General features: G+C 40.5%; 1 protein-coding gene across 46 annotated transcripts in view; it reads right to left on the bottom strand.

Annotated features, from left to right (window-relative positions):
• Nucleotides 1–23,215, bottom strand: part of LOC130162078 (ankyrin-3-like) — a 166,872-nt gene that overhangs the window by 39,432 nt on the left and 104,225 nt on the right. For 22 of the 46 annotated variants that reach the window (XM_056365548.1, XM_056365545.1, XM_056365574.1 and 19 more), the window contains 14 exons: nt 22,239–22,337; nt 21,018–21,215; nt 19,356–19,454; nt 19,017–19,115; nt 17,192–17,389; nt 16,734–16,832; nt 15,316–15,414; nt 15,045–15,143; nt 14,678–14,773; nt 14,514–14,586; nt 13,927–13,986; nt 11,225–11,260; nt 6,435–6,558; nt 837–939 (listed from right to left, as the gene is read on the bottom strand). In XM_056365548.1, the coding sequence (XP_056221523.1) occupies nt 837–939; nt 6,435–6,558; nt 11,225–11,260; nt 13,927–13,986; nt 14,514–14,586; nt 14,678–14,773; nt 15,045–15,143; nt 15,316–15,414; nt 16,734–16,832; nt 17,192–17,389; nt 19,017–19,115; nt 19,356–19,454; nt 21,018–21,215; nt 22,239–22,337 (1,482 nt within the window). Of the gene's footprint in view, nt 1–836; nt 940–3,491; nt 3,504–6,434; nt 6,559–7,271; nt 7,425–7,684; nt 9,236–11,224; nt 11,261–12,010; nt 12,897–13,926; nt 13,987–14,513; nt 14,587–14,677; nt 14,774–15,044; nt 15,144–15,315; nt 15,415–16,733; nt 16,833–17,191; nt 17,390–19,016; nt 19,116–19,355; nt 19,455–21,017; nt 21,216–22,238; nt 22,338–23,215 lie in introns of those variants that run through there. The other 24 variants (XM_056365544.1, XM_056365546.1, XM_056365565.1 and 21 more) reach the window with 12 other exon arrangements.

Here is a 23,215-nt window from a genome sequence, read left to right as displayed (position 1 = left end):
GTGCAAAGATATCAGGTAAAGAAAAAGAACTTTCCAACCGAAGGCAATGAAAGAAAAGTATTGCGGTGCCATCAGTGGTGAAATGTGCGTATCCTATTACCAACAATATAGACATTTTTCGAACACCACCGGCCCTGTCTACACACAGTTCATCGAGTTCATCTTGTCTTGTGCTTTTATTGCTGGGCACCTTTCTGTACCTGTTTGGAGGGGATACCAGGTGGTCCGTGTTGAGTGCTAATTCAACATTTTAAGAAACTGAGATATACTTCAGCTGCTGCCTATGCAAGCAACTCTGGCCAAGCCTTCATGCTGAATCATGAACTGATATATACTGTACATCCAAAGATTTACTTTTTATTTTGATGCATATAAAAACAGCACATACATATAATCCTGCCTTTTATACTAAAATAATGCTTGTGAGGTTTTTCACTCATGCACAAGTCCACTGATGGGAGACTCGACATGTATTCTACAATAAGTTTCGTTTTACCCGAAGTGCCACTTTGCTGCATCCTTAAAGAAAGTGGGCCATCACAGTAATCCCTCCTAGATAGCCGCACTGACCACTAATCTCATTTTCCTCTTTCAGTAAAATGTAACGGGATTGTCAGCACCAACTCAGGTGTAAGAGGATTGGCGAATAGCCTGGCTTTTGGCACAGCACCAGCACAGCTTGGCACATTTGAAGACAGAACTGTGTCTCTTGTGAAGTTAATGACCTGCGGATTACTCACCGACTGAGAGAGTGAGAGAGAGAAATGCAGACAGAGATAGACAAAAAAAAGAGATGTAACCTTTAAACACCTATACAGCCAGTCATGTGTACGTACCATCTCCTTATTGGGGGCCAGCATCTCCTCTATCATCATGCTGTCGCGAGTGAACGAGCTCCGGTTCAGCGTGTTGGACCTATCAGAACTGAAGGAACGCAGGCTTGGTGTGGTTGCCGTAGCAGTCACGGATTACCAAGACAACAGTCACAATGATGGAGAAGGGGAAGTGAGGAGGAGTTGGGAGGGGTGTGGGTGTAAGGGGGGAGGGAGGGGGGTGGTATGAAAGTGAACAGAAAAAACAAACATAAACACATTAAATGCATGCAGCTTCCAGGAACCTGACTGTATGCCACCAGTGACAACAAACAACAACCACAAGGCAAGAAAGAACCTTCTTGAGGAGGGAATTCAAGAAAGAAATTGGTGCGTGAAGGCTACTAATATGTCTGAGGCAACAAAAAACATCTTAAGTAACCAGATAAACTCCAGAAATCCAGATGCAAATGCAGTCAGTGCTGTCTGATTTTCCAAATAATCCCTCTTGGCTTGTGAACGTAGTGGAAAAAAACATGTTTGGTCACAACAGTCACTACATTGTCTACACCTGTTCTGACAATTACAGCTTTTTAGCCTCTTCAACTTGGCTCTTCACACCAAGCCAGCACACAATGTGAACGCCCTGAAAGCCTGAGTGAGGCAGAGTAGCTTATGAAAGTTAAGTAGATTACTGTATGATGGACAATGGACACAGTGCTGGGACAGGAAGCTTGTGTTGGTCGTCATGATGAAATGATTTGCACATACGCATCTTTTGACCATAAATCCAGATTAAACTGTAGATCCTTCATAAAAGCTGAAGTTTCTGTCCCAGTGAATTTTTTCCAGTGACTGTTTGCTGCGATGGTTTTCGAGAAAGACTTTTATGGGGCAAATAAAGAGCATTCCTCAGCAATGACATGTGATGAATGTTTGCTTGCAACATCATCCACAATTACGACGACGCTGTTTGCTCTACACAAATAAAACCAATTAGTCTGGGTGTAGAGGAAGTGCTATGTGGAACAACATGGTAAAAACACACACACACACACACACACACACACACACACACACACACAGAATGGCCATGGTTGCAACATCATTTTTTTTTTTATCCTATCAGCTTCATGACTGGCTGGTCGACCAGGGGAGAACAGTCCTTTCTCAGTAACCCCTTTGGAAATTTAGCTCTGGCTCTGTTGCCTGTAGTGTTCTGATATATGATGTAATTCCTTTTGGAAGATCATATTTAGTCTGGGTGTTGAAATATACTGTAATATTTGTTGCTGCCAGTTTGTCTGAAGATAAAAGCTGAAAAGATAATAAATACAGGTTTTATTGGACAGTTTAATAACAGCAGTGCTGCTTCTGTGGACTTTGGGGTTGTAATATATACAGATATACAACCATATTTCAAGAAAAAATAAATATATATGAATGAAAATCAACACAGGCAGCGCAGTCTACATTCAATTTCATTACATATATTACAGATTGGATAACAGACGTATCTGTTTTCCCCTGAAAAAGTCTGCTTGCTCTGCTGATCGAGCTCATCGCTCCCCCTAGAGTCCTGGAGGACGTCTGGTGTAGCGATTCTAGTTGCATGTGTTTTCATATTTGTTTCCCTTAATGTTTGTGCTTTCTGTCTTGTACGTGCTCTGTGTTTAGGGGCCGCTTCATACATCTGCATAGAAACTGTAAAATAGAAAAGGATAGTGGCCAACTACTCATTCATTCCATCTGGCATTAACATGAGCAACGAGCAGTGAATGACTCAGTACCCTACATGCATTTATTTGTGCTTTTCCACTTCCTTTACAGCCATACTATTCTGGTCTCTTTGTTTTTAACTTTGTGTGTATGTTGTTACTCTATGTGTACAGCGTGAGCTCAGTCAAAGACAAATTTACATTGCTTGCTGGCAAAACATAAAATGCTATCTTGCTGTCCAATGAACCTTTTGTTGTTTCTTTTCAAATATAAAATATTTCCACGATTAAATTGTACTCTTTGAACATGTAAAAAAATGTACGTTTTTGTACTAAAAGCATATATCCTTCTCAAGAGTAACAGTGCTTGACACAAGGCACAGAGAGATTTGATTATTTTGCACTGTCCATTCTTTGTCATAAACTATATGACACTAAACTGATGAAGGCAATAGCATCCCTATTGTCTCCGGATATATCAGTTCAGGTCCCTGGAAGCTCGATGAAGAAATACTCCACACAGAAACCAAAATGATGCAAAGCTCCACCTTTGTGGTGAAACACACAAAGACCTCAGGCATAAATAATACGGTCACCACAGTCAAACACAAAAGCAAACACAACAGGGTATTCTCTATGAGCGAAAAACCCTGCTGAGCTTTTTTTCAACTGAAAGCAAGTAACAGGAGAAAGATCACACAAGTGAACCACAGTACACAACACAGTGTCTGATGTTAACATACAACAGTGTCAAAAAAAACAACCAAAATGCTCAAAATCATTAAGTTAGTAGTCAAACATACACAGTAAATATGTATTACATTGGACCACAAAGTCATGATATTGATAGGGACTGGGGTCTGGGGGTGTGTAGGAGGGTGTAGGTGGAGGGAAAGGTGTGAGATGGGTGGGGTGGGGGCAGGGGAGGTGTAGGGAGGCCTCTTCATGCCTTCAGCCTTACCTGACTTTGGGACTAACATTAAGAACGGACATGAGGAGAGAATAAAAGATCATGAACAAACAGAGGAGTGGACAGAGAGATGCAGTGAGGAGCAAAGCCAGAGCAGAGATGCAGGTTGAGTGATGGCAGATGCTGACCGACTGACTGACTGACTGACTGACTGACTGACCGATTGACCAACTGACTGACCACCTGTCGTCCTGCCTGGCATCCTCACTGCTCGCTCTCTGACTAAAACTTGGAGCGTATGTCTAATTTACAACTTATAAACTCCAAATTTTCACTCACATTAATACTCAATTATCTCAATTTTAATGATTTATTACAGAGACGTGAAGAGGGAGGAGTTATTTCAGGTGTTCACGATCCCACATGTAAAAGTTCATTCTCTGCATAGATAATGTTAGGTAACTGACATTTATTATCTGTATTATCTACATTGTTATGGCAAAAGTATTGACAAACAATTGCCTCTTTACACATCCAGCAGTCGTGTTTCTACTCTCCTGTGCTCTGTTTTACTACACACCTCTTTCTGACTTCTTTGAAGCTGAGGCTCATGGGTATTGTGGTCTTTAGAGCCATTTCCCATACCAAACTGACTTCTCAGTAATGAAGTGAAGTGAATTAATTCCAACTGACGGCTGTAACACAAACCTATAGTATCATCAAATTAAAGGGAAACTTTAAAATGAGATATTTACACATGCATTTTGTAATGTTAAAAATGAAAATGCTAATGCAAATAATCACTGAGAAAAAAAGAACAAACATGACATATAGTAAGTACTATTTTCTTTCAATTCAGTAATTGTGCCAAAAATAATAATTAGATATAAAAGCCTGAAAAGGGATGTTCAGTTTCTGATATTTTATAAATCCATTCGCTTCCTAAATTGACTGAACTGGAAGCAATTTAAACCCATCTCTGCGGAGGACCAGAAATTTGTTACAGCAATTCTAAACTTGGTTTAACTGCCCCGCCACACACACATTCCCACATCCCCTCTCACTCAAACAGTGTGTGTTGATCTAACCCACTGCTCAAGGCCATGCAATCGAACATGTTTCTAATTTCCTGTGGCTCAGTGTCCATGTGTGTCACTCCTCAGATATTCAATAACCCCTCCCTCTTCAGCGTGTTGCACAAGTGTCAATATTTTCGTGCGAAGAAAAAGTTCAACAGCGACAGAGAGCGAACTATGACCTCCCACTTGTGAGGGGGAAATGTGTGTTTGTGTGTGTGTGTGTGTGGTCAGGAGACTTCTTCTGGGTAATATCTGGATAGTGAGACTTTAACAGAAAGTTTTGGGAAAAAAATTCATATCAAACTGCAAAAAACTGCTGTTTGGGCCCTGACAGCTCTTTGTGACTGTTTGTGTGGGAAAATGGTTTTCAGATCATGAGCTTTCACAAGACTTCTTGTACTGCTACAGACTAATAGTTCATGTGCTTACAGTGTAACCCTGTCACCCTATTAATCACACCGGATGACATTATCAAGAAATCACTGTGTTTCTTGGAGCTTTGAAAAAGACTCTTCCACATGCCATAAGTCAGTGTATCTCCTAAATTAACTGTAATACCAATCAAAAACAAAGACGACTACAGTGGTAATGTCATATGCTTGCAATTTAAAAAAAAAACAAACACCACAATTCACCATTTTTATGCGAAATCCTGCAACTAATTTATCTGTATTTTAAGGTTGAGTCACACCATTAAGTGGCCACACACTTTGTTAAATATTTTGTGTGGTTTGTTGAAGTTTGATGACGTAAGGACGACTTGCTATCCAGCTAAAAACATGCTAGTGATAGTATGCCACATTTGCCGTCTTTCTATTTTTTCTGCATTTTGTTATTGGGATTGCACATAACTCATCGAAAGCAGGAAAAAAAAAGAGATCTCTGAGCTAGCATGCTTGCCAACTCTCACTAAAGCTTGTTAGCCCAGTCGCTAAGCTATTAGCTATTTAGTCCATATTTCTATTAACATTGATATTCCCCATTTCAATACTTTTTTTAATTATTGCTCTGCATGCTCATCAACTGTGTGATTTTAATCTTATGTTTTTATATTCTGTTTTTAGGATGACTTTGTAACATATGTCCAGGGACTACAGATGAAAAATATCCTCTTGGCTAACTCTGGTGCATTTACAGCATGCTAATCAAGCCAAGTTTTGGTATTGCTGAATAGCCAGCGTTAGCTTTAACAGCTGTTTACTTACCAGTCTTGCCAAGAGCTTCAGCCATTGTTGTGTTTACAATAAAAAAGGTTGTAATACGCTCTTTGAGAAGTGCTACTGCTTCAGGGCACATTGGATGCTACAGTGACTCGGTATCAGAAAGTGACAAGACATGCCGAGGAGGCTGGAGCTAGCTTATTAGCATGCCAACTTCAATAGAAAAAAAGAAGTGATAGAAATAAAAGCAAAACAAGAGGTTGTTTTCCATCGCTGGGTACAGCTCTTGGCGAGTAAAGGAATGAAGTTTGATGCTGAACTCACAGCATTTCTTCTAGACTGGTAAGTTAACAGCTGTTAATACTAACGTCCACTATGTAGCAATAGCAAAACTTACAAGCTAGCTTACTAGCTCCTTTAAACAATCCAGTAAATAAATGAATAAAAAGTTGATGGTGCTACACAGTTACAACAGCTTTCTCTTCATCAGCCCAAATTTGCATGTCAAAATTCACCATAGTACTTGAATTTGCTTCAACCCTGTGAGCCTTTAGGACGACTAGATTTTTGTTCAAAATTTGACTCTTTTAAAAGCTGTTGTGACATCTCAGAGGTCACTGAGAGTCTTCTCATTTAGTGAGTAATGTATGTCATAGCAATTAATATTAACATGCTACATGTACAATTTAACAAACATATAAATAATCATTACATTGGCTGTTGACTGAGATGTAACATACAGTGGTGTGTCTTACCTTTGTGACCGTGCACCGACACTGAAGCCCATGTAGCCCTCCTGAGGGAGCGAGTCGTCCCCCAGCTCCCGCAGGTCCTGCGGGGCCAAATATTTGTCCGTGTCCCCCGTCATTGCATCGTCACCTGGAGGTTTGAAACACACAGGGCAGAAGAAAGTTTACAAAAAGAGAGAATAAGTTGCCTTTCCAGGGTATGTGTCCAAAACTTGCTGTTGAGGAAACTAAGCGTACAGAGAATGAGCAAGTAATACTCTCCCCTCCCTCTATAACTACTGTCCAGCTTCACTTGCGCAGTACACATATCCTGCTTCATCTGAGATCCTCAATATTTAGCGATGACAGACTAGCTTTACCGCCATTTGTGTAAAAATGGGAAATTCTATGAATGGCTCCAGTGAGCGTTTTCTTGTTTTTGTCGTCCACACGGACCATTACAGAGCAGCTCTTTTAGACAGACAGATCAATTCAGACTCTGCCCAGAGGCTGTTTTCCAGTTCAGCGTTGGTCCAACAAACACACACAAACAAAAGTCTTGCTGTCACTAAAAGCTTTTTGTCTCAGCCCCCTGGCATGTCAACACTAACCAGTAAAGCTTGCAAACAAAAAATAATGCTGCTGTCAATAACTTATGTCAGGTTAGTTTAGTTACTTAACAGTAATTAAAAGCTTTAAATATACTAATTATTAGCTAATGTTACTTTTGACCAGGTTTCACTGACAAAGGACAATATTTCCAGTTAAGGTGAATTAAAACAGTCAGCACAGCAGAGCTCAGCGTCATTTCAGCTAGCAAATCACTCAAGCTATAAAACAAGTGTTTAAAGAGTTGAAACATACGTTAGAGGCCTAGCAGGAACACAGTTAGCAGCATGTTATTCTCCTCTGGTGTACTGTAGATCCTAGCCTACTGATGAACCGGTGACCACAGAGTTGAGAGAGGGAGAAGTGAGGAGAGGAGGAGCAAGTGCATGCAGGCGGAGAAACCAAGGGAAAGAAAAGGAAGGCATTCCAGCAATCACAAAGCACTGGAGAGGAGGAGACCCCCCCCCCCCTTCCCCTGTCCCCTCACCCCCTGCTGCTACAGCAACCCTCCCCCCCTTAAACTTTCTCTCTCTCTCTCTCTCTCTCTCTCACACACACACTTTACCGACCCCATCTGGCGACATTCCAGCCCATTCTCCGGGATCCCTGCTCATTTGAGCTCCAACGAAAAAGCAAACCCCTCCTGAGCGGCAAGACCCGCGACTCACCTCCTGCTTTAAAGCACTTCATTCAGCCGGCCGTCCAGTTTGCAGGATTTCACCCTGAACTAACTTTTCTTTGACTTGTAACCTCCCTTCAGCTCTCTGCCGCTCTCTCCTGCATGCACCGTCTATCTCTCTTTCACAGCCCGGCGCTCACACAAACAGATCAGCTTTCTCCCGCCTACCCACCCTGCTCTAGGATTATCCACTCTGTGTGTGTGTGTGTGTGTGTGTGTGTGTGTGTGTGTGTGTGTGTGTGTGTGTGTGAGAGTTTCTGAACAGACACCTAGATCTCACTGCAGGACAGAAATAGTAAGTGGGTGTGTGACTCAGACCAAGTTGTCTAACATCTAAACTCTACCTATGCAGTGTCTATAGTCCTACATACAGAACAGTATGTATCCTCACTGCTCTTCCTAACTTTTATTTCTTGATCTTGCAACTTTATATTTCATGGTTGGTGCACTGGTTTTGTTTATAGACTGTATTTCTCTTTCTTTTCCTCTTTTTCCTTTCTCCTTGCTCTACCTGTCTGTCTGCTCGTTTGTCTCTCCATCTACTAAATTCTACAAATTCTTTGCATACAAATAACCTCATCCTCCTCCCTCTTGATCTCTGTGTTTTCCACTCACTCCTCCAGCTGCTTCTGTGAGTCAATGCACATGTCAGACAGTGATAATAGAAATTCATAACTCTGCATCCATCTTATAAGGATTTAAAAAAAAAAAAAAAAAACAACTCCATCTGAAACAGTATGTGCCTGCTTGTCTTTGTATTGCAGCTGACAGACTGCTGTCAAGCAGCCTGTCTTTACTAGTCTAAACAATTCTTGATAGGTCAAATAAGTCTTTTTAGGTCTTTTGGGGCAAGTTTCCAGTCTGTCTGAGTAAGGACCATTACACACTGTGCAATTTAAGACTGTGAGAGAGAGGTGGTAAAATCTTTTGTCATCCATCCAGAATGGTGGTTCTAGATGGCATTATCCACCGACAGCTGATTTAGAGCTTTGGTGGTTATAGTGTCAGAAATTTATGTACAACATCTCACAGTTTTGACCACTGCTACTGTACAAACCAATCAGAATACAGCATGAAATGATGCAGAGCACACTGGCTGATACTCTACAAGTAGATACCACATTGGCGTTTACATCTTGTTTCCATGTGTCTATGGCCAGACAACATGAGAGTGGCACATGCAGCTGATGGGAGTTGTTAATTTGTCTTTATATGCATATGTAGGTTTTTTTTTTTAATTATCTTTTTTAATTAATGTACATATGAATGTATTTAGGTAAAAGTGTTTGTATATATGTTAATTTCCCTGTGTACATATCTTTTTTTAAACAATCATATTTTTTTATGTGTAAATAAATAAATGAAAAATATAACTTTGTGGCGCTATGATTCACTATCACAGTCTATCTCTCATAACTCCGATGTCTTGATGTGGTCAGAGAAACCTTTTCACTGTATCTAACTGTAAATGAAAGAATCTGTCTGTATTTCGATTTTCCCAACAACTGATCATCCGATCGACTTCATACTTGTGCTGTGTGTTGACTGCAAAGTTTTTTGGAAGATATCTATATATATCTGAGAAAATTCAAAACGGAGAAGATAGACAGAGATTCCTCCAGCATTCGTACCATAATAACAGCAAGTTACCAATGGTAACATTCTATGGCAGGTGTTTACTGTATATACAGCAGCCAGTGTTCAGACAGAAATTTCACTTCAGACATTCGGACAAGTGGCACTCCAATCAGAAAGCAATAAGAAGCCTTTGAGGAAAGGAAGAAAGAAAGGAAGACATCTTTGAGGACACAAAACCAAACATCACTGAGAGTGACAAAGATGGCCTTTCAACAAGTTGTATCAGCCTTTAGCTCCAAAAAGTTGGTTGAGAAGCTGAGGAACTATAATGTAGAAAATAGGGCTGTAACCGCCCAGGTTGAGATGTTGAAGGCTGAGCTCATGGCAGAAGAGCAACACATTGCCTCTCAGGACGAAAAAGTGAGTGAGCTCTCTACAATGCTGGAAACAAAGAAAAATAAATACAAAACTCTGTCAAAAGATCTGCTCTTCCAGATCCAGCAGAAACTGGCTGTACAGTTTCGGCATCAAGAAGCTACCTTTCAGCAACAACTGGAAGAAGAGAGACAGTCTCATGATAAAAGAGAGAGAGAGGACCAGGAGTGATAGAGGATGAGGAACTGATCCAGGGGCTGAAACCAAAAATGGAGGACCTTACTTCAACCAACTGTGAGCATGTCACCGCTCAGGACGGAGGAAGAGGTCGACCAGGCCCTGCAGAGAGAAACTGCGCAACCAACAGAGGATCTGGAGGAGCAGGAGGAGGAGGAGCTTCTCACACTGTCGCAAGCCCTACAACTGGAGCCAGAGCCGACGGTCTCCGAGGAGAAGCTCCCACAGAAGAAAAAGAAGTGCTCAGTCTTCAAAAGAATCAGCCACTTCTTCGGTTTGAGGAGGAGGAACAAGGCGGGTGACAAGAGTCCACAACCAACTAAGACTCCTACAACACAGCAGCACGGTGGCTCCCCAGATAGCAAAAATACTCAGCCCATACTTGGATCACATGCCCAGCATATGCCAGGGAGGAGGCATATGTTGGGTCAGAATACAAGACAAACCATGGTTCTTTTGGACAACCATGACTGGTTATTCGGCCATCTGCATCAAACCAGCTGGTCGGCTGGTTCTTTGAGTGCCAGCCTGTTTAGTTGTGTTTGTAGCAGTGCTGAGTTGTTACACTGATTTATATACACTGAATGTTCGCATAAATGCATTTCAAAATAAAAGTTCTGCCTGTGCAGCTGTATTTTGTAGCAGTGCAGGTTGTTAGGTGGTATTACGCACAGCACTAAAGATACACTATGCAGGATTGGTTGGTTGCTGTTTGTAAACACACCATTCAAAGTTGGCCCCTCCTCCTCAGCTCAATGAGCAAGAGCAAGAGAGAGGGAGAGAGGGAGGGAGAGAGAGAGCGAGAGAGAAAGAGAGCAGCGGTGGGCGAGCAAGCCAGAGAGTGAATTAAAAGAAGGAGTGGCATTAATGAGAACAAAACAGTGAATCAGAGAGATCAAAAAAGTTTTTAAAAAAATGTCGTATGTTTTAGATTTTATATCAAAATATCAATCAACTTTACAACTCTAGAAAAATTCTTTGGGCAGCTCACACCAGCTTAAAGAAGGCTTCACAGGGTGTGTGGGCCGTCCAGATTTAGATCCTGGACTGTGTGTGTTATTGGAGATGTTAATCATTGCTGTTTCTCAGCTGGTATGTGTGACATGTGTTGTATTTTTAGATCAGAAATTAAAGATGGACACTCTGCTAAACCTGTTCAACAAAAACAACAACTCGCACACAACTTCAGAGAGAGGGCAAACATGCACATGAATACACATATACAAAATGCCGAGAAAATCACACACACGCAGCATTTAGTCCCATCAGTTTAGCTGAGCCACTTCAGACTGGTTATAAGAGTTAGTTGCACTCACATCACCATGTTTTTTAAACTTACAGGAATAGCTGATGCAGATATTTCCAACATCCATTTCTGTTTAAACAAAGCAGAAACACACCTTCAACCATTTATTTATGATTTTTGCAGTCTGGATTTTTTGGAAAACCAAATTGGCGTCTCTGACCTGGCTCTAACACAGTTTAAGTTCTAGTTAACTGAAACAACACATTGTGGTTTCTACAATAATATTACATCAATAATTTCTGATGTGAAATATGGAGTACCCCAGGGCTCTCCCAAATTAAATGCAGTCATGTTATAGATTTCCACTGTTACGCTGATGATACTCAGCTGTATCTACCTGTAAAAGCTGATGATGACCCTTCCCAAATGATTATATTAGAGGCCATGTACATGTCTGCCATGAAAAGCTGAATGTCACAAAAGATCCTGCTCAAAAATTCTGATAAAACTGAGATGCTGGTCATTGATCCAGCAGGGTTAGGGTTTGTGTTAGACACCGGTTTAAACAAGTAACAGTAAACCTCAACAACTGTGTGATTTCTCAAAGTATGACAGCCAAGAACCTTGGTGTTACGTTTGATCCAGCTCTCTCTGTTGATCAGCACATTAAAGACATTAGCAAGATCACCCTTCACCAATGTAACATAGCTACAATATATATATATAAGTTGGTCTTTTAATTCACACCTAAAAGTCTTCAAATGGTTCAGAATGCTGCAGCTATATGTTTAACTAAATCCAGAAACTTTGACCACATTACCAGAATTTAAGATACTTCTAATGACAAAAAAAATCATAAACGGGCTTGCCCCCTCATACCTGTCTGATCTCCTTAAACCTTACACTCCATCCCGTGCTGTTGGCTCTCAGAATACAGGGCTCATGTCTGTCCTCAGAGTTAAAAAGAAGTCAGCAGACCGCAGGGGCTTTTCCTATCATGCCTCCTTCCTCTGCTGACATCAGACTGTCCTTTAAATCCAAACTTAAAACTTATCTTTATGCCTTCACTTTCAGTTAGCAGCTTACTCTTTGCAGTAGGATTCTCTCGCCAGTGGGTTGGTCTCAGTCTAAATGAAACCATTAAACCTAGTACGTACAGTATAGTCCATGTTGTGCTTGTTTATTCCCTGAAGCACGAGTGTCCAGGCTGTGTTGCCTCCCTCCCTCTTTCTCTCTCTCTCTCTCTCCCTCTCTCTCTATCCCTGTATTTTCTCTTCCCTGTCCACTATTTTCACTTTGTGCTGGACTACCGGCTGACCTGGGAACTCTGTCCCTCTCCTGGATGTCAATGCGTCACTACAGATGTTTTGGATCTGGATCTTCATCCTCCAGGAGTCCCAACCTCCTCCTTGTCTCTCTCTCCCTCTGTCTGTTTGTTTCCTTCTCCTAGATGTATACGTTTGGTGAGTTTGGTTTTACCTCTTGTATATTTGTATAATTCTGTTCTCTTTTCCAGGTCTTCATGGAGGTCATGTTGCTCAGGTCCTATTTGTTGGCAGTACCTGGAAGTTACTTGATATCCTCCCAAATCATATTCTTCATTAATGTTTATGATCTATAATGTTGTCCGGCTGATTCTCAATTCCGTAAATCTACTATGTTGCTCTATTCTGCACGCATCTATTGCATATCAGTCTGTTCTTTTTTTGTGACACCTAAACAGGCAGGCCATTCTATATAGAGCTCTGTGTTACATTATATTGCATACATATGTTGTGTTAAATATAAATGACAGCAGCAGAGGTTGTCTCTGACCATTAGAAAAGATGTCACACTTGCTTATCTCAAGATATCTGTCCACACATCTGTAAACACTCTGGGAAGGTGAACTGTTTCAATTGTGTTGCTCTGCAGGCTGCTGACATTTAGCAGCTATAAAAACTGGCAACTGCAGACACTAAGAAGCATGTGACAACCTAAAAATGAAAGCCTACCATTCTTTACCATCAATGCACACTGTTTAGCAGGAACACCGAAGGGCACGATGAGCCAAGCGAAAATGAAACAAACTATTGACTGAAAAATCTCAATATATCAATTCCTTGTTTTTCCCCTTCCCCAGGCTGAAGCTCATCAGGAGCAATCAGTAAAAAGTTCAAATTCAGCCACCTTCGAGCCAGACCAGGAGAAAACACACACACACAAACACACACACACACACATGCACACACACACACTCCAGCAGCTGACACCATGTTTGCTTTGGCCCGAATGTGTGAAACTACAATAGAAGTGTCACCGACAAGCCTCCGAAGACAAAGGATCAAGTGTGTGCACACTCTAGTCTCCACAGTGTGAAAAGAAATCTGTTACACACTACACAACGCCATATGCAGACAGTTGGCATGGCAACCAGTAGAGAGGCATAATCCCTGCATTTTGATGCATGAAAATACTGGAGGCTTTACAACAACACAGCATGAGAGAGTCAAAAGAGGGGGGAGAAACATCTGAAAGTACTCAAGTACAGCATGGTTTATCGCACATGTACAGCACAGGACATGTGTGATACACAAAAAAACTATAGAAGAGAAAAGGCTGCAATTTAAAAGCTCCTGAGGTACTTTACTGCTCTCAATGAAATAAATACATATACATCTTGATATCATTAAAATAAGGTTAGAAATTAGAGATGGAGAATGTTAAGAACAAAATTTTGACATGCAGAAAGAAGTGAAGGAAAAAAAAGGAGAGAGGATTTAAAGAACAAAACAAGAAAGAAAAATGAAAAATACCTTCTTCCACATCAGAAAAATACTCCTCTGTGATCATTTCGGGGACATTGGCTTTATGGACTGCGTGATTGGGATGGAGGAGAGGGTTAGAGAAAAAAAAGAAACCAAAGAATATGGAAAATCACATCTATGACAAAACCATAGGCAAAGGAAGAATTGAAAATTCTAATGTGATTAATGTACAAATTTATATCCTTTATATGACTGTTAAACTCCTTGTTATAGCTTTGGAAATAAAGGCTTAAATCATACTCATGACTGTGAGTGAAATAAAATGATGAAATAAAATGAAATAAGTTGATGATGGAAAAAAAAATACTGGCTTTTTTTTTTTTACCTGAATTACTCAGAAGCAACAACAAAATAACTGTTTCCTTGACAACAAAGGGAAAAATTGGCACAGAGGAGGCGAGCACTGGGATCAGATCAAACGCCAAATGTGACTCAACCTGGGATTTTATAGATTCTGTGTCTCTCTCCAGGGTTTTGTGAATGAGCTCAGGTCATATGTGGAGAACTGATTTAAAAGTGATACAGATTTAGACATGAATGAGCTGTAAATATGAAGCTGTTAAGCAAATCCTCACCTTCATCGTCGGACATGTCCAGCACCTCGTTCATGGTCTCCGGGACATTCATCTTGTGCTTCTCTGTCACAGTCTGTTGAACAGAGACAAGCTGTTAATCAAGTGTCAGCGCTGACCTATATGTGTATATGAGCCCGGGGGTTTGCAGAGACACACATACGCACCTGAGTGGTCAGAGTTTCTTCTGTGACCACTTTGAGTGTGTCAACTACAGAGATGTAGCCGAGCCTCCTGGCAATGGACAGAGCACTATTCCCATTCTGGACAGAAAACATAAAAAGTAATGAAGGTGAGTCATTTGTTTCAAACACTTTCAGGAAATTAAACTTGACTAATATTTAGAGCTTAATGTGATTCACAATGTGGAGTGAAAGAGAACAGATTGCAAGCAACAAAGGTCATGAGCCAAATCAGACTTAATACATCTGTTGTGTACTGTATATAGCACTGTATTTGCACATGTCTGTCTGTGTGTGTGTGTGTGTGTGTGTGTGTGTGTGTGTGTGTGTGTGTGTGTGTGCGTATACTAACAGCTGTGAGTTCGTTGGGCGATGCTCCATGATGTAGCAGCAGGTTGATGATGTGTGTGTGTCCCTGCTGTGAAGCCTGATGGAGAGGAGTGTAACCGTTCTGCAGAGGAGGTACAGAGAGGCAAAGGTTAGAGTTTGAAAACACAGTTACACAACAAAATGCATTCATGCTGCACCCACTGAAAATATGCAGGTGCTCAAATCTCTTCTCCATACAGCAAAAAAGGAAATGAACACACATATATATATATACACACACGTGAAATAGTTACCTTGGTCTTAGCGTTGACCTTTGCCTGATTTTTCAGCAGGAAGTTGACCATTTTCACGTTGCCATAGTGACAGGCCACATGAAGAGGAGTGTATCCCAGCTGAAAAGGCAGAAAATAAATTATAAAATGTGTTAAGCAAGGGAAAGATCATATGGGTGCCTCACATCATCATCATCATCACATATTTATATGTTATTATATGAATTTTTTACTTTTTAAAGGCGCTATTTGTAAGTTTTTCTATTGCTACGTAGCTAACGTTAGCATGAAGAGCTTTTTACTTTCCAGTCTTGTCAAGAGCTTTCAGCTATTGTTGTGTTTAAAAGGTAAAAGAGGTTATAATACACCGTCTGAGCAGCTACGTCTTCAGGACAGACTGGACATAAGAAAGTGATTGGCTGACCTTATCAAGCTGGTTAGCATGCTAACTTCAGTAGAAGAAAAGAAGTGATAAAAACAGAAGCAAAACAAGAGGGTTGCTTTCCTCTGCTGGAGACAGCTCTTGGCGAGTAAAGGCATCTTCCAGACTGATAAGTAAACCGCTGCTAATGCTAACCTTGGCTACGAAGCAATAGCAAAACTTACAAATAATTCCTTGGATTTATAACATGACCATGTTATGCACTGCTTACCGGGTTGGTTTTAGGACTAACAGTAAGCATCAAACATGAAGTGGTTTACATTATAATTGTTAAAACACTACATGGTTACAGCAGCGCCCCCATGGTTATCGTGTAATATTAATGATTCTTTTTGTTGGGACTGATAAGAACAATATCACATATCTGACACTGTCAAGATAAATATTTAAACATCACATCCTTTATATCAGAGGTTTTGACAAATAAGATGCATTCATACAAATTTCATCAGACAGAAAACATTCAAAGTGATATGATGTTGTGTCTCTTTTATGTACTGTCAGTACGTGCTACTAGATAACTCAATTTAAATATTAATTGCATTACTCCTCTCAGCTCTCAAATATTGTATGCTTGATCCTACTTATTCATTCCAATAAATCATCTGAGCTGAGTTGTGCTGTGTATTGGATTTATATTTGCATGTGAGTGTGTCCTTGTGAGCTCTGATAAACGAGCTGGCAGTCTTAACAGCCACTTGGGGACTCTGGCAGTTACCGGAAATACGCCACAAAAATAGGCACTCCACGACTTGCAAATACCACAAGTGTGGGGGTTGGGATTGACCCGACAACCGGGTGGACTCTTCAGATTGCTCATTTGTTCGACTAACAGTCCGAAAACCAAAGATATTAAATTTGTAACAATATAAAACAGAAAAAAAGAGCAAATCCTCACATCTGAGAAGTTGGAATGAGTGAATATTTGGTGTTTCTGCTTGATAAATGACTTGAAAGATAATCCCTTTAGCCCTCAAGAAGACACTAGTATCATTACCTTGGTCTCAGGGTCTATAGTAGCCCCCTGGTTGACTAAGACCTCAGCAACGTTGACTTTATCCTCCTGGGCAGCCAGGTGGAGTGGAGTCAGACCAGACTGAGGATGAAGACGGAGGCAGAGAGACAGTTTAAAACTCAAAAAGACACAAAAAGACAAAGGGATGGAAAGGTGCTTAATACAGCATAATTGAGATGGAGTGGTTTGTTCATTATGGTGATGGAAAACATTAAAAACTGACAGCCAAAAATAAATAATTGGCAAAATAACAGAGTCTTGGATAAAAACACTGTCACCTTTAAGTAAAATTAAGATCCTGGCCATTAAACACAAGTCTATAGTGCACACACAAATATTACTTTCATGCTGTATGTACCACATCTGCCTGTGCGACCCTAAAACCTGCACAGGGACAAACATCTGCAGCAGTGGCAGTTTTCAACACGAGGACCTTGTACCTTATTGCCCATGTTAACAGGAGCGTCTCGAGCCAGCAGCAGCGTCACTATGTCCACGTTGCCCTCCTGCGCTGCGAGGTGCAGAGGAGTGATTCCCTGGCGTGTTACTGTGTTTGTGGAGGCGCCGTACTCCAGTAATGTGGTGGTTATCTCCATCTGATTCTTCTTGGCTGCAATGTGGAGCGGTGTGTAACCGTTCTGGGTACAGAGAATCAGAGGAGTGTGTTTATTTGTTCATGTGTTATTTTTCCTTAACACACGGCCAAGCTAGAACAGAAATCAATTAGACAAAATATATTCTGGATTGAATTCTCAGTTTGTTTAAATTTTAACAAAATTAAAGCGTGTTTTCCCAATTCATAAAGGTACCATGTGCTATGTGCAATTCCAGCAAGTATATTTATAAAAAGGATGCATACAGGCTTTTGAGTGTCATGAAGAATTGTATTGAGAGAACACATTAGCGGATGGATGATAATTTAATATTATCATGTATCAGGGGAATTGTACTGTAATCATATGATCATGTATCACAAGAAAAAAGCTATAATCATGAATTTTGTAGCTCCTCTTATTATTCTTTGTCTCACTTCTATTTTGGGTGATAATAATGCTCTAAGTCTTGGAACTAATGCTCCCATAATTTAGAGGGATTTAAACAGAGAGTACTGTACAATGTTGCCATGGAGTCAGTGAGTTAGCTGAGGGCTCAGACTTCAGCCCTGTTATTATAACTGTTTACATTTAGGCAAACTGCAATTAAAACTTTAACAAAACTCATTAAAAATATGCTGAATTAGCTGAAAAGATTTCTACCACGCTTATGTCGGTCCATTTACAGTTAGCTTAGCTTAGCATAAAGACTGGAAACAGGGAGAAACAGCTAGCCTGGCTCTGTCTGAAGATAACGAAATCCACCATGTTGTATCTTGTTTATTTAATCCGGTCAAAACAAAACAAAAGTAAAAGTAAAAAGCCCCAGATAAGCCCCTATCTTGTTCTTTATGCTAAGCTAAGATAACCAGTTGCTAGCTGTAGCTTCACATTTACTGTACATACATGAGAGTGGTACCAATCTTCTCATCTAACATTCACAAGAAAGTGAATAATTGAACTGTGTGTGAATTTCACCAAAATATTCCTAATATTCCTTCACATTAATTTAAGAAAATAATGATTAACAACTAAAAAAGAAATGGTTCAAGTTTTCTGTTTAAACAAGCACAGTTGTTTTTTGATTTAATACTCAACTGTTCAACAAAGTTAATTTGTTATTTTGCATTAAGTTGCAGTATTATGATATATATTTATATCAGAAAATTATTCTTTTTAAGATTCTAATTAATTTCAATGACATCTTCCAGCCCACTTCTCTTTTTGTTTACATTTTAATGCTATTCTGGTGGATGCAGCCAACTTTGTCTTATATCCAGGTATTTGATTAAAAAACACTTGATGAAAATGTTTTGTCAGAAAGAAAGAAGTTAGTGGAGCTTTCATGGTTTAAGTGGCAGCTTTCTCAGGATAGATGCTGTTAAAACCAGCCAATCACAAAGCATCGCTCCAGTATAGAACACAGGGTAATTGCATGGTGGGTGACTGAAACTAGGTCAGCCTGCTTTCACCCCGAGCCAAAGAGGGAGAGAGAGGTTTTGGTGCATTAATGCATTAAGGAACATTTGATTTTACCTCCTTCAGCAAACACGCACACACACGCACACACGCACACACGCACACACACACACACACACACACACACACACACACACACACGCACACACAAACGCACGCACACGCACGCACACACACTTTGACTGACTCTTACCTTTGCAGCAGCATGCGGCGAGGCTCCCTGGTTGAGCAGGAGCAGCGCCACCTTCTGGTTATCATAGTGTGCTGCCACATGCAGTGGAGTTAGTCCACTCTGAACACACACACAAACGCACATGAGCATTGTTAGATGGTGATACACATACAGCAGAGTGCAGTATGAGCAGAGAATACTGTGAAAGCTTTGGCTGAACAAAACAAAGTGATCCTGTGCACGTGTGTGACTTGCATATATCCTGTTCTTTATGTGGGAGCTCACACACACACTCTCCTTTTGTCGCTCATAAACAATCATTCTCTCTCAGGCACACATCATTGGCTAAACCTGCATTACCTTCCCAGCAGCGTCAGCCTGAGCACTTTTCTGCAGCAGCAGGTTGGCGACCTCAATCTTCCCGTATTTTGCTGCAACGTGCAAAGGAGTGAAGCCCTTCTGCAGAGACACGCAACAGAAAAAGAACATTAAACCAAATTTAATACAAAATCTAATCTGAGTTGCTCTGTCTCTGTTAAACACACTTCTCCCATGACTTGTTTTCTATACGTGGCTGCTCCCACAGAACCATATGTGTTTGATCACTTCAGACTGAGTCATTTGCAGCGTTATGTCATGACAACATGGAGAACTGATTACTTAAAAAAAAAAGATGAAACACAGTATGGGCCCAGGGTGTGGAGGTAGGATGTGTGTTGTGTGCGTTACATCAGATTCTTCAGCTATGAGGCAACAAAGATCCGTGACTGCGGTTCAAAATGAATTCTGAGCAGAAAGACTCTGCTGTGTGTGTGTTGTATGTGCACGTCTGTGAATGCACGCAAACAGAAAAGTGACTAACAGTGTTGCACTGGGACCTGACAGAACACAGACTGTCCTCCTTGTTCAAGGCTCGTGAATTTCTACAGTAAAAATCATATCGCACACAATCAGGGTAGGAAACCTGCTTGCAGGAAAAGATTTAACCAAAACACTATCACAGATGCTTGTGTGAATAATAGAACTTTATTACCATTTGGAAATGATTGTTATGATCGTGACAGATGGGTCAGGAAAAATCCAATCATAGTACATAAGCATTATTATCATCAATCATTAGCAACAGTTCACACAACTGACTGAATTTAATGAACTTTTGTTCATGGCTGGTAGCACCTTAAAAACTACCTCACGAGATCCGATATAAAGAAACAAGTGGGGCCTGTTTCTTCCTTTGTTTCACCATCGTCAACATCATCTCAAAGGGTCGAAATCTGTGGCCATGAAATGCTTCACTGCAGTTTAAACTGATGTTTTCAGATGAGTAATTCACAATACAAAATGATCCAAAGCTGGACAAATAACTCCTCCACCAACAGTGTTTTCAGACTCCAGACCAAACATTATTATTATGACCTCACTCTTCCATCGGCAGACAGTCAACTGTAACTGGTGTTTCCCAATCCCTTTGAAAATACGTTTATTCAGCATACACAATAAATTAAGATTTTTCCAAACTGTTCCTACTCGAGGTGGAACAATACAAACACCTCCTCCTCACTGAAATTCCTTAATTAGGTTGCACGATATTTTGGGGCCAGTATGTGTGTATGCATATGTCAAATGTGTAAATACTGTACTTTTTACTCCTTTACATTTTTCTAATTACAGTTACTAGTTACTTTGCATATTTTGCAGATTATTTCTAATGAAAAGCTTCTAAAATATCACACATTCTTTCCGAAAAATAAAAAAAGTTATGTGCCACTTTATAATCAATACTTCAACCTGCTTTCGAGGCAGATCAACATGTTTCAAGAAGCTTACAAAATCAACTTTTTACATATAATTCTATTCAAGCAAGCAACCCAAAAGTTTAAACTTACTTGGGTATTACCACCTTCACTTCAGTAAGATCTTCTTCCACTCCAGAGCAATAGCACTAATCCCCTGGCTTGCTCACTCTATGTTTATATGTAACACAAACACATATTTTCTCGTGTGTGTGTGTTTAATATTTACCTTAGTAGTGATGCCCAGACTCGCTCCTTGGTCCAGCAGTGCTGCAGCGATGTCTCGGTGTCCCTCCCTGGCGGCCAAGTGTAAAGGTGTGTATCCGGAGTTGGTGGTGGCGTCTGGGCACGCTCCGTTAGCCAGCAGCTGGTGAACTATGTCTTGTTTACCGAGGCGGCTAGAGATGTGCAATGGAGTCTGGTCGTCCTGGTGACAACAAGCAAACAAACATGAACAGCACATTATTAATACCTAAAAAACAAAGTTTTCAGAGGAACTGTTTGCTTAAACCTGCAAAAACTGATGTGAACAAATTGACATATAATCATCTTTTCAGTGGATATCTTGAAGTTGTTAGCAAACAGTTGCTTATTTACACATTCAGCAGTTATGTAGAAACCTATTATTCATGTGGAGTAGTGTCTGCGTCCACCCGATGAATTGAAGTGTAGTATTTCCTCTTTTTGCTCTATTTTTGGTCTCTACCGACTCCTGAGGGAAATGTCTGGCTCTTTAGCTGCTAACTACTATCACTTTTAGCTGTAAAGTTGAGTGGAGCTGCTGACTCAGGTAATAAGTCTCTGTAGCCAATGCTTTCAAAGTGTTTTCACATTGTGATTTCATGTCTTATTGTTATAAAAATATCAATTATAGCTGCTTTAAGAAAGAAAAGAAAAGAAATCTTTGTAGGCTCCGGTGCTTTGTTTGTTGCAATCGTTGTATTTTTTGGAGAATTTTGTGTACTGTCATATTAGCCTTCCATTTACAATATTCAAGCAACTTTGAATGAACATTTTCTCTCTTATAATGAGAAAAACTGGCTTTGTAGGACATTTTTTCCAGAGGTCGATGAAAATGAATAAAAATACCAGCATATTTACACAGCAACCTGACATAAGGATTTCTATCATTATGTCATGGCAGTTTCCACCAAAAGGTTTTTTGTTTGCTTACAATGGGAACAAGAAGACAAATCTGCACTGTAATCACTCAGTAATTAGACACATGCAAAGACAAAACCACACACACTCCCAACCACAGGCACACAGCGTGGCTCACTTTTAGCAACTGTAATGTTCTGTGTCTCAAGCAAATATAAATAAATACACAGACACACGCACAGGCACACACTCAAAGCTATTGTGGCCGACACTGAATGGGTTCAGTGTATTTTCTGTTAAAAAAGGATGATAGAGTGTGATCTGAAGTCAAATGTCACATGTGGTCTACCTTGGCCTTGGCATCCACTCGAGCTCCGTTCTGGACCAGATATCGGACCACATTTGACTGTCCTGCTCTCGCTGCCATGTGGAGTGCTGTCTCCCCCCTCTGCAGCGAGCACGCACGCACACACACACGCGCACACACACGCACACACAAACACACAGGAAAGAAAGGGAGGGATTAACAGTTATTCCAAAGTTCTGAGTCTTTCTCCAAATCCTCTCTCAGCCTCCTTCTTCATGAAAATCTCCCTTTTCTGTTAAGATGTACAGAGAGAAAGAGAGAAAGAGAGAGAGAGAGAGAGAGAGAGAGAGAGGGAGAGAGAGAGACCCCCTCACTCTCCACACCCAACTTCACCATAATGACGTCCCATAATGCTCCGTTTCTACGGTAACCTGGCCACAGACACGGCGTGGGCGACCAAATACTTGGGGTTGAAGAGTTGACTGTGCAGTGCTTTTGCCCCTCTCTGTTTGCTTCCTCCCTCTCCCTTTCCCTCTCTCTCTCTTTATTTTCTCGTTCACCTTTAATGTGATTTAACAGTTAGGAAGGTCAGTAGTAGAGCTTGTAGCTGCTATAGAAGAGTGTTGACGGACCAGATGAGAGTAAGAGGTTGTTTCCTTACATACACATGGCATTAATATACCGCTGCTTTCCCTCCTCCTCCCTGAACTACACAGGTTTTCACCAATGACAGTGATTTGGAGGTTGCTCACTCTTCTACAACATAACCAGGGTAAATTATTTATTTAACCTGGCTTTTAAATAATTCTGTCAGATTTTACTGTTCTTACTAGTTTCTGTTTTTATTTTCATTTGCATATTTTATCATCTACCGTCTTTATATTGTCTAATTCCATTTCATCCTTCTATTCGCCCTTATTCTATCGTACTATTTCATTTTTTATTGTAAAGCACTTTGAGCTACATCTCTTGCATGATATAAATACAGTTTATTATTATTTTTGATAGTGATACGTCAC

The sequence above is a fragment of the Seriola aureovittata genome, chromosome 21 (genome assembly GCF_021018895.1).
Source record: "Seriola aureovittata isolate HTS-2021-v1 ecotype China chromosome 21, ASM2101889v1, whole genome shotgun sequence".
In the NCBI taxonomy this organism is placed as follows: Eukaryota; Metazoa; Chordata; class Actinopteri; order Carangiformes; family Carangidae; genus Seriola; species Seriola aureovittata.
The sequence above is the reverse complement of the archived record's forward strand: the minus strand, read 5'-3'. Positions and strand labels throughout refer to the sequence as shown.